Consider the following 17,867-nt stretch of genomic DNA (forward strand, 5'->3'; position numbering starts at 1 on the left):
CTGTTGAAATGAAATTTATATTTAACAATTGTATCACCCCATTGTAATAGCTATAGTTATCTTAAAAAAAATAGCAATAAACAATAAAATTCAATCTAACAATTAAAAACAAAATGGCAGTTTGCCAACACAAGCAACAAAACATTGGCTATTCCTGAAGAATTTTTTTTTTTAAAAAAAAACAAACTATTTTTAACAGTAAAGTGCGATTCAGGTGGAGTTCTAATGTGAATTTGATCAAAAGCTACACCACTAACAATCCCACTATTAGAAAATATCAAGAGATAACTTGCAAAAAAAAAAAGCTTAGATATTTATAACATGAACAAAATTACTGCAGAGTTATATAAAGATAGGAAACAAAAAGGAAAGGAGACAATTACATAAAATATAATATACAGAAAAAGCAAGTACAATGTATGTATATATGTGTTTGTGTGATTGATGTATGTACACAATACATTTTTATATTTTTGCGTTTGTATATGTATATTGTGTGTGTGTGTGTGAATGAGTGTGTGGGTATACAAACATACATATAAAAATTTATGTCAGGCACAAGAAATCAAGAATCAGTGTTATTCAGATGAGTATAGATTTTTTCCATACTATTCCTAAAAAAGAATCTGAACCACTAAGCCAAATTGGCTGGATTTCAACAGCTGGACTTAGATCTCTTGTGGGTACAAAGGGACTGATGATACATTGATCCTCCCTTCAGGTTTAGCCTGGTCATCTCCTACAATTTACAATTCATGGTTTCTGGACACAATTAAGAAGACATTTCATCTGATGCCTCAATACATGACCTGAACCTTAATTCTGCAATGATGAGAATTCAGTTTCAAAGCATAAGAAATAACACGATCCATGACTTCAGTTTAGAGATTACAATATACTCAAGCAGCTAAAGGTTCTGGAATTGTTAGATTAAAAATCTCAAAAGGATTATGAAAATAAGATATAAGTGAATGACCAGTATGCCAGATATCCCTCATCTACATGAAAGTAATCAATCTTCAGACTTGTGGAGCTACTTTTTTATTAGAATTCATAAATGATTCATTAATTAAATACAAAATATTTATAATTAAAATTAAATAATTCTGATCCCAGGAAACTGATGTGAGTAACAGAACTGGACAGAATTCAAAATGCTTATTTTGCATACCATCCTATCAGGCATCACTCCAAAGATAGAATGGAACTAGAATCCAACAACTTGAAAGAAAGTGGGTGTGCCAGCACCATGGACGACTCCCTCAGAGATTCAGTTGGCTGGCTCCCATATTATGACTGCTAGTAAACTGATAGAAAGTGGGTTGTTTTGCATAATCTTTGCATGATCCTGTTCCTAGAAAACACTTGGATGGGCTTAACTTGCCTTTTCATTCGATAATTTTATCATTTAAAAAAAAATATTATTGATTTTCTTAATGTACTATCAATCTCTGAGAGTCTTCTATTGTGCCAGGTGCAAACCAAATAAATAAATAGGGTAATTCCTGTGACCTCTGTATTTCAAGAGCAAGTCTAGGGTCAGTCTCAATTAGGCAATACCAAAATCAAATCAAATAAATAATATTCTATTTGTACTCCTCCCTGTGCCACTGCTCATGAGATGGGCAGCAGTGTTTCCTCTAAGGTGCACGCGTGCGTGGCCGCGCACATAATATGGAAACACCGCGCAGCAGTTTCCAAGTGCCGCGCATGATCCTGTTAGATGAGAGGCCACTCTCCGCTCCTGGTGCTAACTTTTGTGCTCCTGGGCTTCCTTTGCATAATGATTGGAGTCCCTGCCGATTCTGCTCCAAGCTGCAGAACATCCAGGCTGATTTATGTCACAGAAGTTATACCTCTCCACTCTCGGGGCGGAGGCAGGGAAAGTTTTGCTCTGTGGTTGGTTGTGCAGCCGGACTTAGGCAGCGGGGGAGAGAAAGCGGGCGTCTCCCGCCCTCTCTTGCTCACACTTGCCGGTTCCCAGGACAATCTAGAGCCAGCAGGGAATGAGCGATGGCTGTTGGATCCCATTCGGATTGGATTGTGCCCACCCTCTCCTGGCAGAGGCTTCACTTGACTGAAGTGGGGAAGCTCATTAACCGGCTGCTTTGGGGGTTCCAGCTGGCTTTCGGGGCACAGTGGTATGGGGCACCGGGCAGAGAAGGCACCTCTTTTCCTGTTCCTCTTGGTGTTGGCGGGTGAATCTTGGGGAGGGAGGAGGTAAAGTGGCTGCAGAAAGGGATATTGCTGGTATGAACTGAGGCGGAGGGGGAGATTTTAGTGGGTGTGAGATCATGCTTTTTGCAAGACGGAGGGTGATGGTCTGGAGCCCTCAATAAAGTAGTAAACAATAAACACCCCCTGCCCCCTCCCTCCTTAGCAATGAATTAAAAACATTTATCTTGAGTTTTCACATTTCAGTAAAACGGTTAAAAAAATGGGTATTTGCAACGGCTCCTTTAAGAGGTTAGTGCATGTAATTATTGTGAACTTTCCAGTTGAAAGATTTTTAGGAGAGGTGGAGGGAATGTTATCTTTTTTGTTCCTGCTGTGTTTTGGGGAATGTCTCCCACAGTATGGAATACTCAGTTTTTGCGCACAACATGCAAAATACTAATTACTATCAATTACTTTAAAAAGCATAATCATTTACCCTATTTATTTGCCAAATGCAAATAGTTGCAAGATATACTGAGTGTCAAGAAAAATATTGAAATTAGGAGATACAAGCAACAATAATAGCTTTAGAATAATTGATCATCCTCTGCTGAACCTAGCAGATATAAATATGAACTGTTATTCATAAATACTAGGAAAATGTCCCTTCATGAAAAATTACTTTTTCAGTTAACTCTGCCTGGCATTAGTTGGGGGAACAGAAATATTAGTTGGCCAATTCTAAAAGAGAGCGCCAGAAAGAACTTAAAAGATTTTTTAAGAGAGCTGGGTTTTTCATTTATATTATATGTATGAACAGAATTAACACAAATTGCAGATACCAATCAAAAATAAAGAAAAAAAGGATGACATAATGCTCATTTTTAAAAACTCAATGAAAATAAAAACAATATACCAAGAAGGTGGCATACTGGTTGTGACTTGATCTCTTCGGGGGATCCCGGGGATCCCCTATACAAGTATTATAAGTCATACTGATATTATAGAACACTTTTTAATTAAGCGGGTCCCTTGAATAAACATAACTTTGAGTTTCAAATAACACTGATTTCGTTGTTGTCTTAGGTGACATCTGTGAAAAAAATTCAGGTGCTCAGGCATGAAAATGTACCGCTCAAACACTATACTTTTCCGCTCACACTGAAAAAAAATTAGAGGGAACATTGATGGGCAGCCATATAAATATGATAAATAAATATTCTGTTGCACCTGTCACACTTTATCGCTTTATTTAACAGACAGTCTGCTCCCCACTTTTGTGCAGGAGGGACAGTTTCAAGCTTTCTCATAGTTTTTCATATATAGGCTTACTCTTGCTTTGTTTCTCCCTGACTACGTAAAAATTGACACTTAACACATCTCTAATTATCCCGAGTTTCTATATATTTTGCAGTAGAACTAGGGAAAGTGGGAGGAAATAGTCATTTATTTCTATTTTAACCTACGTACAATTAAATGTCCTTGAAAATCATGATTGCAAATCATGATTTGTATCCACCTAGATCTAATCTACATGTTCTTCACCAAAACACATTTTTTGATTAAACTTGAAATCAATTCCTAAAATATTTATGTTCCTTGGTTTTCAAAGGGAGTAAGCAACTATAGTGTAGCAAATAGCAGCTAGAAAGAAATCTACAGCATTTAATTCATAGATTATAAATATTTCAGAATTTGGAAGTTGCCTTTTTTCTTAACTGGTCAGTTATGGAAATATCACAAAGACAATATATTTAGAGGGGATCATTAAGGGTATACTTTTGTTGCCAAAACTAAACTAAATGCATTTCTTTCTTGCTATTCTCTTCTGTAAATTCTTCCAACTCCATTTTTACTATTAAGTGAAATATTATATTCCACATATAATACAGCAAACAAATAAAAAACATATATTCCATTAATGAGGAATATTTTTAAAAATTTGAGATAAGGTGAATCATTCCTCTTCTCTTGTTTATGCACAATAAGCAGCCCATTTGAGCTATCAATTCCCTTTGCTCTATTGATATCATGGGCTATTTTAGAATATCCAAAATCCCTACATGCCACTAGCAATTTACTTATTTTTTATTTTCCTCTTATGTAAAGCAATATTCTATGCATTATAAATGGCTTCTGCTATGACCATACGCTTTTCTGAATTTTACAGAGGCCTGATTCTGAGCTTTTTCTTCTGCTATCACTTTCAGCCCAAGTTCTACAAATTGTAAAAATTCTTAATTCCATACATTTAGTGGTTAGAGTTGATGACTTACAAAGAGCAATATAAATCAGTGCAGTAGCGCTAATTATATCACAATCAAAGCAGTGGTGGGTGTGCAATCTGGCTCAGTTTTCTCTTAAGAGAGCCAAAGGGCCATTTTCTTGTTTTATAAATTATTGTAACAACAGGAGCTCCAGTTTTTCTTTTAAAAATAAGGCTAATGATTCACCAACTGAGATGCAGAAGGCCTCCCTGCAATCAATTTGATTTTATACAAAGCTTCCACACTGAGAAAATTATGGTGTGTTCACCAAACAGGATACCAGCAGGCTGATCTGAAGAATGTAGGCTGGACCATGTGGCACATAGCCCTCTTTCAAAGGCAAGACTGACAATGCTTAATGCCCAAGATAGACTTCTGTCTGAAGGCCTGCCCATCACTAACCTTTCTAGAATTCCACAGAATGACACAGTGGATAGCATTCACTTCAGCGACAGAGTGGTCAATGCCTGGAATGCTCTACCCAACTCCATTGTTATATCCTCAAGCCCTCACAGCTTCAACCTTAAACTGTCAACTGTGGACCTCACCCCATTCCTAAGAGGTCCGTAAAGGGGGAGTGCATAAGCGCACCAGCATGCCTACCATCCCTGTCCTACTGTCCCCATTTATTTGTATTCATTTCCTTTGTTCATGTCCATGTTTATACTTATACCTGCTATCTTGTACATGTTTGACAAACAAATAAATAAATTAATAAAAATTCTTCTATATCCCCTTCTGGAACATTAAAAACCAGGCTGAAAAGACCTAGATTCCCATCTTGTTCCCATCCTATCATGGTCAAAGTTATCTGAAGAGAATGAAATCTTTCAGAGATGCAACATTAAATCTACTGAATCATCTAGTACAGTGTATCTCAAGCTTGGCAGCTGTATAGACTTCAACTCACAGACTTTTTGAGCCTGTTTTCCCAGCCAGCAACTATAATGAGAAGTAATGAAAACAAAAGTTGTTGTTTTGTTTTGCTTTGCTTTCTGTAAATGGAACACACTTTATTCATTGCTTATTCCTAGCAGCTTTTAACGATAATATGAAAATATAAGAAGAATGAAATCATTATTAGACAGCTCCTCCAAAGATAGTGATTTTTTAGTTATTGTCTTATAATATCCATGGAACTCTCATGGACAAAATTTTAAAAAAATGTTACATCATGTATGCAAAGGGAACAGTGTCTCTTCCAAAATATGGGTTATTATTGCTACCCACTCATTCCAGCATAAATAAGCATTCAGAGGTGAAAACATGATCATCCTTAACCTATCATTTCCTTTACTCTAATGGATCTGAAAAAAACAGCTCAACATGCAAATTTCATTATTTTAGAAAAACACTACTTCATACCAAATATATTGATTTATTATTGATGCAATTAAGTAAAAAAAGCATGTTTGTATACATACCCAACCCAAAGTTTAAAAGATTCTTGCACTAAGGCCAGTCATTCTAAACAAAGTTGCAGTAACTTTGATAAACAACACAAGAAAAGAACCTAAGAGAAATATCAATATAAGGACTAAACCTACCTATTATGTGGCAGAAAAAATCCTTATGTCTCAAACTGTTAATTTGTGGAAGCATTCATCTAGGACACCAATAGTTATTTTGAGCAGACACAAAATTTACATAATGAAAATGTATGTTACAAAATGTAACATAATGAAATAGAACTTGAAACTGTTCAAAGCCAGTCAAGAATTTCCTTGGTGGTACAAAACTAACTTAAAAGCTATTGTTTAACATATTGTTAAAAGCTATTTTTTAACATATCATATTACTGATAGAAAAAAAAGATAGCTCAGATATAAAAGTTACGTATATTTCCAAATTAGCTTTGCCCCATCTGATTCCTCTTGTACATTAAAAATATAGCGACCAAATCAGTCTTCCCAGTTTGATGCCTTCCATGTATATTAAACTGCAGTTCTCCGACTTCTTATGCTGACGGCAGGGAATTCTAGTGGTCAAATGGCATGCTAGCGGAGCATTCTCAAAAATCTGGCATAACTAAAAGGTGTGAAAAAGCTGGTATAGATTATACGAGCAGAAAGGCCAATAGTCTGATTTGATGTAGGGTAGAATTGTAAGAATTTATGATAGGCATTTTTAAGGAACTATCACTCTGCATCCAACCACTATATACCTCATGTCTAGCTTTTTCAAGAGGATCACAAATGACCAAACACAGTACTGAATTCTGGATTGATCTTTATGCGTAGAAAGGAGGAACTGGGAGTTAGTAAACATCTCAACTGAGGAAAGCATGGGTTCCTTTTTCTTACTGTCTATTGTCTCCCATCGCATACTGTTCCAAGAAACCCTTCAACTCTTACGAGCCCTTTCATTTATGCTCTGGAGCCAAAACATGAAATCAAGAGCAGGAGATTGAAGTTATTATATCAAATATCATTTTCATCTCCCACCATTCAGATATCTCATTGCCATCAAATTACAGGCAGCCATTCCAAGCAGCCTTGGGTTCCCACAAGACTTCAGACTGACCATCTGTGAATTACAGAAATGAACATTTGCCTTCTGGATAAATATAGTAGACATCTCCTGCATCTGTTATACAGATGACTAAAGAATTCAACCACCTGTCCTTAATTTTGACATAGTTACTATGAATTACACTAGATGACTTCATTGTTTCATTTCTAGTCCATTTTATAATTTATTTCAAATTTCTGTTTAATACAATCACCTTTTCAGAATTAAGTCCATAATTAAGTGGGAAAATTTACAATGTTATGTAAAGCCCAAATGCTCCTATAGCTGTGGTTTTCAAACTACGCAGAGATGGAAATTGGAGTTCCTTTGTAAGCATAATAGTCAAAAATTCCTCATTCTCTCTCAATTTTCTCTAGAGTTGAACTTGTTGGGATATATTTTCAAAGCCCATTCTCAGGTGATGTAACACCACACAAAAGGTCATAAACTGCTCCTATGCATTGCTAATCACCAAGGAATATTTAGAAAACACTGTTATATTCTGCCTTCTGCTGCTGTACAACATGCTCTAGAACTCTGCAATACCAGCTGGCATCTATGCCAGGGACAAGTGATAAAACAAGCATCAGACATCAACATGCAACTATGCAAGGGCAGGGTGTGCATCGTGATATCACATACACCTCCAAATGTCATGAATTTGATGTAATCACAGTTTGCTGTGGATGTCTATAACAATACTCAGAGTAGATTATAGAATTCCTGTAGTTGACTTAAATGGGATATTCTTTGACAATAATGATTGAGCATCATTCTATTAAAAGCACACCTGGAATGTTTATAGTCCATCATATCCCAAAAGATATCCCAGCACATAAAGAATGGTTGCAGGAACTGGGTATGTCTAGTTTAATGAAAAGAAGGACTAGGACTGACATGATAGCAGTGTTCCGATATGTCAGGGGTTGCCACAAAGAAGAGGGAGTCAAACTATTCTCCAAGGCACCTGAGGGCAGGACAAGAAGCAATGAATGGAAGCTAGTCAAGGAGAGAAGCAACCTAGAACTAAGTAGAAATTTCCTGAATTTTTAAGAAGAGAACTATTTGCCTGCCTGAGCAGGGGTTTGGACTAGAAGACCTTCAAGGTCCCTTCCAACTCTGTTATTCTATTCTATTCTTTCTGAAGTCCATATCTTAATCTGTAAGGGGGAAAAAGGCTCGATTACTCCTTAGTTAAGTAGACAATCCTGAATTTGAAACCCTGTATTTGAATTCATGGAAAGCTGAAAAGGAAAAAATACACAATTACATCCTTAGTTTTATTTTTGTGGAAAGTTTACCAAAACCAAAGTTTTTAAAACATTTATAAAATCATTTCACAATAATCAGTGATAGCATTCCAAGAACATGTTCACAATCTAAAGTAACCTTCCCTGATGTGTTAGGATTACATCTTTCAGAAATCCCAGCCAGCAATTCCAATGGGATCCCAATCATTCTAGAAGACAGTAGGTTATGGTATAGAAAAAACTAGTTAGTACTTAAGCCAGTCTTCACAGTAAGTATTCTATAAACCTAATTAATATCTTCATGAGAAAGCAGAAGGATCTCTGTCAAAGCGGGGACTTTAGGGCAGGCCATTACCGGGGAAGGAGGGTTCGCTATGTCACAGAGATCCCTCCTTCCGGCCCTATGAGTCCCACTCCAAGGCCAGATGGTGTGAGTAATCAGGACCCTGGTCTCAGGCTGCTGTCGCTAAATGCCAGGTCTGTAGTTCATAAGGCTCCTCTTGTTCGGGACTTAATTTTAGACGAGAGGGCAGACCTGGCATGTATTACTGAAACCTGGCTGGGCCCGGAGGGAGGAGTCCCCCTCGTAGAGATGTGCCCAGAGGGCTTTCAGGTGCTTCATCAGCCGAGGGCCCAGGGAAGGGGTGGGGGTGTGGCCATTGTTATCCGAGAGTCTCTAGCACCTCGTAGGATCCCTGCTCCGGAGCTTGTTGGGTGTGAGTCCCTGCTGGTGAAGTTGGACCTCAAGGGTCAAGTGGGTTTGCTGCTAACGTACCTGCCTCCCAACAACGTTGCAGCAGCCCTCCCCTCACTCCTCGAGTCGGTAGCCGAGCTGGCAGTTGAGTTCCCCAGGCTTATGGTTCTGGGGGATTTCAATTTCCCTTCGCTCGGTGAACACTCTGATGGAGCGCAGGAGTTCATGGCTTCCATGACAACCATGGGCTTGACCCAAGTAATTCAGGGCCCAACCCACTTGGCGGGTCACATGCTCGACCTCGTATTTCTCTCGGAGCAGTGGAGTTGTGATCTTGGTCTGAGGGGTAGTGAGATCTTACCCCTGTCATGGTCAGACCACTACCTACTGAGGCTTGACTTTCGGAGACCAAACCCCCACTGTAGGGAGGAGGAACCGACCAGGTGGTTCCGCCCCAAGCGACTTATGGACCCCTTGGGGTTCTAGATGGAACTTGGGGTTATTCCTGATACTCTCGCCCGCAGTCCGGCGGAGACTCTGGTTGCTGCTTGGAACTCGGCAGCGACGGAGTCTCTCAACCGGATTGCGCCTCTACGGCCGCTCCGAGGCAGTGGATCCAGGAGGGCCCCTTGGTTTACTGAGGAACTCCGGGAGATGAAGTGCCGAAAGAGACGCCTAGAGCACCAATGGAGATCCAGTAAATCCGAATCGAACCGAGCACTTTTAACATCTTGCATCAGAGAGTACATCCGGGCAATCAGGACGTCAAAAAGAACTTACATTGCCTCTCTGATTGCTTCCGCTGAGTCGCGCCCAGCCGCCCTGTTCAGGATAACCCGCTCCCTCCTAAATAGGAGGGATACGGGTGATCCTTTGCAGGGCAGGGCTGAGGATTACGTCCAATTCCTCGCGGATAAAGTTGCTCGGTTTCGGGCGGACCTGGACTCCAATCCTGCAGAACCAGCCGAGGCACTAAGGGATAATCTGGTAGGTCATCGCTGGGTTGATTTTCAGGCTGTTACCCCTGAGGACGTGGACAAGGCCATGAGAGCTGTAGGTGCCTCCACATGCGTGCTGGACCCGTAGGTGCCTCCACATGCGTGCACCAGTTGCGTCCCTACCTGAACCGGGAGGTTCTCACAACAGTCACTCGTGCCCTTGTAACCTCTAGGCTGGAATACTGCAATGTGCTCTACATGGGGCTGCCCTTGAAGAGTATTCGGCGACTTCAGCTGGTCCAGAATGCAGCCGCGCGAGCGATCGTGGGTGCACCTCGTTTCACCCACGTAACACCTATCCTCCGCGAGCTGCACTGGCTGCCTGTTGATCTCCGGGTGCGCTTCAAGGTGCTAGTTGTCACCTACAAAGCCCTTCATGGTATTGGATCTGGGTACTTGAGAGACCGCCTACTGCCAATTACCTCCACTAGGCCAATAAGATCCCATAGATTAGGCCTCCTCCGAATTCCATCAGCCGGCCAATGTCGACTGGCAACTACCCAGAGGAGAGCCTTCTCGGTGGCTGCTCCGACCCTCTGGAACGAACTCCCCGTGGAGATTCGTACCCTCACCACCCTCCAGACCTTCCGCGTAGCCCTTAAATCCTGGCTGTCCCGACAGGCCTGGGGCTAAAGACTCCAACCCCACTCGAATAGTATGACTGTTGTGCTTTTTTAATGATGTATTGTCTTCATGTTTGTAACTTGTTTGTCCTTCCCTCCCACTGAATTGTGAGCCGCCCTGAGTCCCCTCAGGGAAAAGGGCGGCATACAAATAAAGTAAATGATCTAAATGATCTAAGGTTTAACAAAGAAAACAGGGTGCAGATTAATCCTTCAGCATGTCAGCTTCTGAAAAGCAAGCCAGCAATATATTTGTATAATAAAATCATTTCCTTATTTTGCAATGTATTTCATGAAGGGTGACTCTCAGAATAAGACACTATAAATCTGTAAAGAGTTTAAAACAGATGTTTTGGATCAACTTTCATCAGCTCCTGCCAGTATACCAATGTAAGTGTCGTTCAAAACATCTGGAGGACATAAGATTACTTTTTAACTAAAGATTTACTTTTTAAGATACTCTTGAGTCAAGCACAATGCCCAGTAACTACATGAACATATTTCTTCACAACAGAATGGAAATTGCTTGCTATTGTCTTCTTCTGAAATATTTGTTTATTTGGTTGGTTATTAAATTAATATCCACTGCAAGTAGTCAACCAGTCTCTTTGTTTACAACAAGCAAAGCATAAATAACTGCTACAATTACATTTTAAAACATTCATGATACAAAATAAGAACAATTCAAACCACAAGAACACTAATAATAATCAATTGATCAAGGGCATTATCTGCATTATTTTAACCTCCTTAAAGCATCAAAAACATCAAAGCATCAAAGTTAATTTCAATTAACTTTCAGAAAGTTAACAATGTGGGAGCAAGCCTGATTTCTATAAAATAGGCACCATCACGGAAAAGCAACACCTATCCATTTCTGCTCCACTACTACATTCAAAGTAGGAAATCATCTCCAAGAACATACAAGTCAAGTTGGCCAGTTCTGGCTGCCAATGGCAGTCCTACAAGAATCTCCATCCATCCAGACAATAACCAAACACTTTGGATTTCATCCAGAAGCCAGAGGAAGATACTGTGGAATCTGAAGTAACAAAGTAATATGATTGTAGCAACCAATAACTGGATCACTCATTCCTGACCAATTGAAGCTTATGAGAGATCTTCAAAGGCAGTCCCATGCAGAGCACATTTCAATAGTTCAAGTGAGAAATGATAGCAGAATGCATCACTGTTGAAAATCTTCAATTAGGGCTGCAATTGGCACATCAAACAGAATTGGACACCTCTACCTCAATAAACCATGAACCTGTTCTTTCAGGAGCAGTATCACACACACACCATCAAGAGACACCACCAGAACTGACCAAAAACATTGATGTACAAACAATCTTTCTTGCCAGAATTAAACCTCAATCTCTTCCATGCCATCCAGATCACAGCCGTGCCATAAGACATGCCATAAGCTTTCTTAACTGTAATTCCCAATGTCCCTCTATTTCTGGAAATAGTTTATACCAACACCAGACAACCTATGGCCCTCTGGTTGTGGTTAAACTACAATTCCCAGCAATTCCCACCCTCATTTCCAAAGGTAAAAGAATGTAGGAAAGTATATTTCAGCAATATATGGACAGTTTATGATATATTTTTGGGAGGTGGGGGGACTGCAGGAAACAGGTAGAAGAAGAGTTATGTGGATATGAGAAGAGGCAGCCCACCCAGAGTTGGAGCTATGCAACATTTCAAAGAGACTTATACTGGATTCAGGATTAAATGATAGTAATATTTTAACCCATTAATTAAACTAAGAAATTATATTCTCATGATAGAAGAAGAAACAAATTAAGGAATATTTACTGCAAAACAGCAATGAAGGAGTATACCAGTAGTTTGTTTATGTGATTTATCTACCACTTGAAACCTGCCATAGAGTTGTTGCCATACTTTGTATGGGTAAGATAACTTTGGACAGTATAGTGCAATTCATCAACAGGCAAAGGCTTCTCCTGTAAATAGATTTGTCTCATTTAGAAACATGGCTCAGCTTAATCATCTTAGATGAGAAGAAGTTAATACAACCTTTCCTCTAATATTTAGTTCCCCATCCACTGGACTAGCCCATCTGCTGAAGACGGAATCACAAAACTCCTTTGCAAGACAAGCAGGAGAGTCTGGAACTGCCAGCTGTCTGCAAGGACAGCTGTTTGATGTCTGTTCAGTTGCAGATCACCTCTTCACAAAAGTCCAAGTATACAAAGAGGAGTCCAATGCAAGCCATGATAATATCATGCATGTTGCAGCATCATTGCAATATGTAATTTGTATCATTTGTACAATGAAGTCATGATGCCATTACTCCCCTACTCCCCAAATACCTACATTTTTTCTTCATGTCTAAAGTCCTGCTCCCATTGCTGTCATAGGGTGGAAATGAGGCATGAAATCATGAATAGGAATTTGGCAAAGGTCTTTCTCCAGAGTGAAAACAGTTCCTGGCCATCTGGACAATTACACAGTGAGATTAAGAAATTCTCCATTATCTCCTTCCCAAACCAAGGTTTTTTATACAAGAAACTCTCCAGGAAGGAAATACCAGCCATCCACAGTAAGCTTCAAGAAGCTTTGCAGGATCACACACTAAACACAGTGCCTAAGGGATGGAGAAAGTGTGATGGGGGGACACAAAATAAAAGGAAAACTTCCTCTTTTTACTATCACCATCCAGGGATAGCTGCATGGCGTCCATTAGGTTTTGCCAGGACAGTCAAGTGTCTGGGAACAAAAACAGGATAAGACAACTCCAGGATTAGTGCTTAGTGTTTATCACTTCACCACAGCTGTTGGGGAGGTCCAAAAGCCAAATCGCCCCAAATCACCCAGTGAATCATGCAGATAGCAGCCAAAAGGTTAAGGCATTTTGGATAAAAATATGGTGGGTCATGCAAAATGTTTTTAAAAGAAGGATAAAGTTTAGTCCTCAGTTATTTTTACTAGGTATATGTACTGATTTTACAGTGGTAGAGACCAACTTGACTCTGCACCTGATAACTGCAGCAAGACTGTTGGTGGCGCAATATTGGAAGAAGGAAGACTTGCCTACAATCCAAGAATGGACATTGAAAGTAACAAACTTAGCTGAAATGGCTAAAATATCGGCATATCTCAAAGATCATTCAAATGAGAGATATAAACGAGACTGGAAAAAATGGATTGACTATATACAAAATAAATACGGGACTAAGAAATTCCAGTTAGCCTATGCTTAAGATCAGAAATGATTTAAACTGTTAAAAGTCAGTTCAGTAAGAAGAAGCTAAGGTCAATCTAGAATGTCATTAATTTCTTTATTTCTTTTTTCTCAATAGATTTTAGACTGTGTTAGTTAAAAATCCATACCGTGTACGGGTTCTGGGAAGTCGGGGGGGGGGGGAAGGAGGAGGGGGGGTGGGGGGGTGGAGGGAGGGAGGGATACACACAACAAAAAAAAAATTGTACTTTAATGTCTTAATGATTGACAAATGATGACATATTTGTGTTTTTTTTTTTTTTAAAGAAAAATAAAAAAGTTGAATATTAAAAAGAAATTCTCCATTATCTCCTTCCCAAACCAAGGTTTTTTATACAAGAAACTCTCCAGGAAGGAAATACCAGCCATCCACAGTAAGCTTCAAGAAGCTTTGCAGGATCACACACTAAACACAGTGCCTAAGGGATGGAGAAAGTGTGATGGGGGGACACAAAATAAAAGGAAAACTTCCTCTTTTTACTATCACCATCCAGGGATAGCTGCATGGCGTCCATTAGGTTTTGCCAGGACAGTCAAGTGTCTGGGAACAAAAACAGGATAAGACAACTCCAGGATTAGTGCTTAGTGTTTATCACTTCACCACAGCTGTTGGGGAGGTCCAAAAGCCAAATCGCCCCAAATCACCCAGTGAATCATGCAGATAGCAGTACATTTCAACCTGGATCTCCCAAACCTAGGCAGCTGGTACCATACAAGACAAGAGAAACAGGGTAGTAAATTAAATTTGATGCTTCCATTTATTAATCCTAATGGTCTGAAAGAGGATTCCAGCAATGAAATATAAGTAGTCCTCAATTTACAACCACAACTGAGCCCAAAATTTCGCTGCTAAGCAAAACAGTTGTTAAATGAGTTTTGCTCCATTTTACAACCTTTCTTGCCACAGTTGCTAAGTGAGTTACTGCAGTTGTTAAATTAGTAGCCCAGTTGTTAAGTGACTCTGGCTTCCCCACTGATTTTGTCAGAAGGTCGCAAAAGGGGATCACATGAACTCAGGACAATGGAACAGTCATAAATACTGAAATTTGAACATGTGACCACAGGGATTGGCAATGGTCGTAAATGTGAAAAACAGTCATAAGTCACTTTTTTCAGTGCCGCTGTAACTTTGAACTAATTGTTGTAAGTCGAAGACTACCTGTGCTCTGCCCTTATTGAATGGTCAGGTATAAATGACTTTCCACAGGGGGGATGACAAACTAGGGTGTGTAAGAAAGGCAGTTTTTAGAGCTTGTTGCTACTGAGATTTGGGAGTAGGGGTCTTGGCAGGTGAAGTTTCCAAATCTGCCTCAGGATGAAGGAGCAGAAAAAGAAACGCAGTTTGCCACTCAAACCAAAGACAACAAGCAATCTGAATCAAAACATAGTTTCTCTGCCTTTTCCCAGCACTATAGCAATAGCACTTAGACTTATATACAGCTTTACAGCCCTCTCTAAGCGGTTTACAGAGTCAGCATATTGCCCGCAACAATCTGGGTCCTCATTTTACCCACCTCGGAAGGCTGAGTCAACCTGGTGAGATTCGAACTGTCAAATTGCAGGCAGCCGGCACTCTCTGCAGCACTTCTGCCGTCTTCCCCCCCACCCCCACTCCACCTGGGCGGGCAGCCTCTTGACGGCCACAAGATGAGCGAGTCCAGTGGCTCCCACGGCCACCTTCCCTCGCCTCCCCTCCCCGCCGCTTGGGCCAACCTAAGCTCTCGCAGAGCCTCTTCCGAAAGCCGCTTTATCCTAATAAGCCCTTCTCGCGGCCTGACCGCGCACCTCAAATCAAAAGGGGAAAGTAAAAAAAGGGCGGAGGGGAGAGAAGAGAAGAGCCGGCTTTACGGGCAAGCCAACGCTTCGCTCTCCCCTTCAGACCGCCAAAGCTTTCACACCTAAATCTGTAGAGATTCTCAGTCATCCAGGTCACGGTTGTCCCAAAGGTGCTTTATTCAGCAAGCAACTGGACTTCCTTGGTTTTTTTTTTCTTTTGAAGGCATTTCGCTTGTCTGCAAGGAATATTAAATCCTTCCATTCCTCACAGTCCTGTCAGAACTGAAGAAGCCTCTTGGATGGGAAGGGAAACGTCTTCAAAGAAAAAAAAACAAGGAAGTCCAGTTGCCTCTGGAAAAAAAAAACACCTTTGGGACTTCACACCTAACGGTGAAGTGGAGGGAACGGAGCTTTTCCCCAAGGGGAAGAAACCCCCGACTCGGTTCAAATTAAGCTGCAGAGGGAGCCCCGGAGGCGGAGCCGGCAGACGGTCCCAAAGGCAGAAGCCGCTCCAAGAGTCAGTTCCAGGGGAAATTCCGGAGGGAGAATTTGCAGCCGAAGACTCTTTTACCTTAAAGGAGAGGGGAGGAAAGGCGCTGGGGAGGGGGGGGGGCGTTTGTAGAGACTGACAAGCTCGCTTCTGTCAAAGGAAGACAGGAAAGGGAACTCTCGCCCGCATTTCATCTGAAGTAATTTGAGCCCGATCCGTGTGGGTTTTTCCCCCCTTTTAACCCTGAAAAGATCGGCGATCTTTTGCAACTCAGCAAAATATAAGAAGCGGCGCTCTCGGAGGCCAGCCACTCACAAAAAAGCACCCCTCCCCCCTCCCAGTTCATTAATCCCACGGCGAGGCTTGGCCACCGAACTAGTTTTAAGGTTTAAGCCAAAACGAGGCAGAGAAGAGTGTTCGCTCTCTCCTCCACCCCGAGCCGCATTCATTCCCTCGCTTCGGCCGGAGCGACCAGAAATAGCCGCCGTCCTGCGTCAGTCAGGCAGCGCGCGAGTTTCCCCCCCCCTCCCTAAGAGAGAGAGAGAGAGAGAGAGAGAGAGAGAGAGCAGCATACAGAAAAGCGGGCGCCTATAATAACCTTCCCCGTTCCGCCCCTCGGCCGAGAATTTAACCGGGGGTGGGGAGGCGGAAAAAGACAAACACTCGATCCCAAAGATTCCCAACCCGGGGCTTTCCAGATGTGTTTTAAAAACGAAGACCAGGTTCCGGCCCTTCCCACCTTGCGCTTTTAATCGCAATCGCCCCGGTGCTGATTTGGAAAGAAATCCGAAATCCCCCCCCCCCATCCCCAGGTTCGAAGTCTTCGTCCCCGGCCGTAGTCCCCCAACCCCTCCCTTCTAACTCTGTTGAATTCTCTAGTCTAGTCTAGTCTAAACCAAGGTGGGTCTTTGAGAACACGAGTGCGAGCGGGAGGGGGGGGGTCTTTCCGCCCGCGGATCTTTCCTCCTTCCGAGCACCTGGATCAGAAAGCGACTGCAACACTCCCCCCCCCCAAAAAAAAGAGAGCCAACGGCGTGGGGCTGACCAGGTGGAAGGCGAAGGCAGGAGAGAAAACGTGGCCGAGCTGTCAAAGTCAACGAAAGGAAGCATACGGCGTTGGAGAATTGGTGCATTACATTGCAACCGCCTCCCCCGCCTCCCGTATCCTACATAATCACAGCAATTGCAACTGCAGCAGCAGCCTTTTGTTTTGTTTTCGCTTCCTCGGAGGTGAGGAAGTGCCCCCAGCAAATGCTGGGCTTACAGATTAACCTCCAAGAGTCTTCCCCGTTATTTTATTTTATTTTTCCGGATTTTTTCCCGCTCTTCTGCCTGCCTTTTTCCTTACCTTCTCTTGGGCCCTGGTGAGCTTCTTCTGCATGTTGCTGGCTATTTTCCCTGCCGTGACTCCTTTGCCCATCTCAGCCATCTTGCCGTCCTTTTAATTCTTAAATCGGTACGAGGGTGGTTAAAGTCAATCAGATTAAGGGGAAGAGAAGAAAGACGAGGACCGAAAAAATGGCCATAGTCCTTCTCAAAAGCTTAGGGACAAGAGGATACAGCCTTTTAAAGAGACAGTACAACACAGGCACGGCAGCGTCTTAAAGGAACAGTGCACCCTGGTTTGAGTAGGGCTGTGCAGGAAGGTTTCTGGCTGGGAAATGGGATATCGTTTATACGGGATGATAAAAAAAAATCAACCTGAGGAAGAATCAAGATCCGATAGCATTTAAATTTTTTTCAAGAGTCTGATTAACTACTGACACAAACCTATTGGCATATGGATTAGTGCTCTTAAATATATATTTTAATAAGAATTTAAGAAGAATAGCTACTTGTTTGTTTAGAATGCCT

At 41.5% G+C, this 17,867-nt stretch overlaps 1 protein-coding gene across 3 annotated transcripts in view; it reads right to left on the minus strand.

The window, feature by feature from the left end:
* The window catches only part of BIN1 (bridging integrator 1), a 136,680-nt gene extending 119,094 nt beyond the window's left edge, over positions 1-17,586 (minus strand). For 2 of the 3 annotated variants that reach the window (XM_032216907.1, XM_032216899.1), the window contains exon 1: positions 17,362-17,586. In XM_032216907.1, the coding sequence (XP_032072798.1) occupies positions 17,362-17,442 (81 nt within the window). In that variant the 5' untranslated portion in view covers positions 17,443-17,586. The remainder of the gene's footprint in view (positions 1-17,361) is intronic. The other variant, XM_032216915.1, reaches the window with a different exon arrangement.
* Between the last annotated feature and the right edge of the window lie 281 nt (positions 17,587-17,867).

The sequence above is a fragment of the Thamnophis elegans genome, chromosome 1, assembly GCF_009769535.1.
Source record: "Thamnophis elegans isolate rThaEle1 chromosome 1, rThaEle1.pri, whole genome shotgun sequence".
NCBI lineage: Eukaryota > Metazoa > Chordata > Lepidosauria > Squamata > Colubridae > Thamnophis > Thamnophis elegans.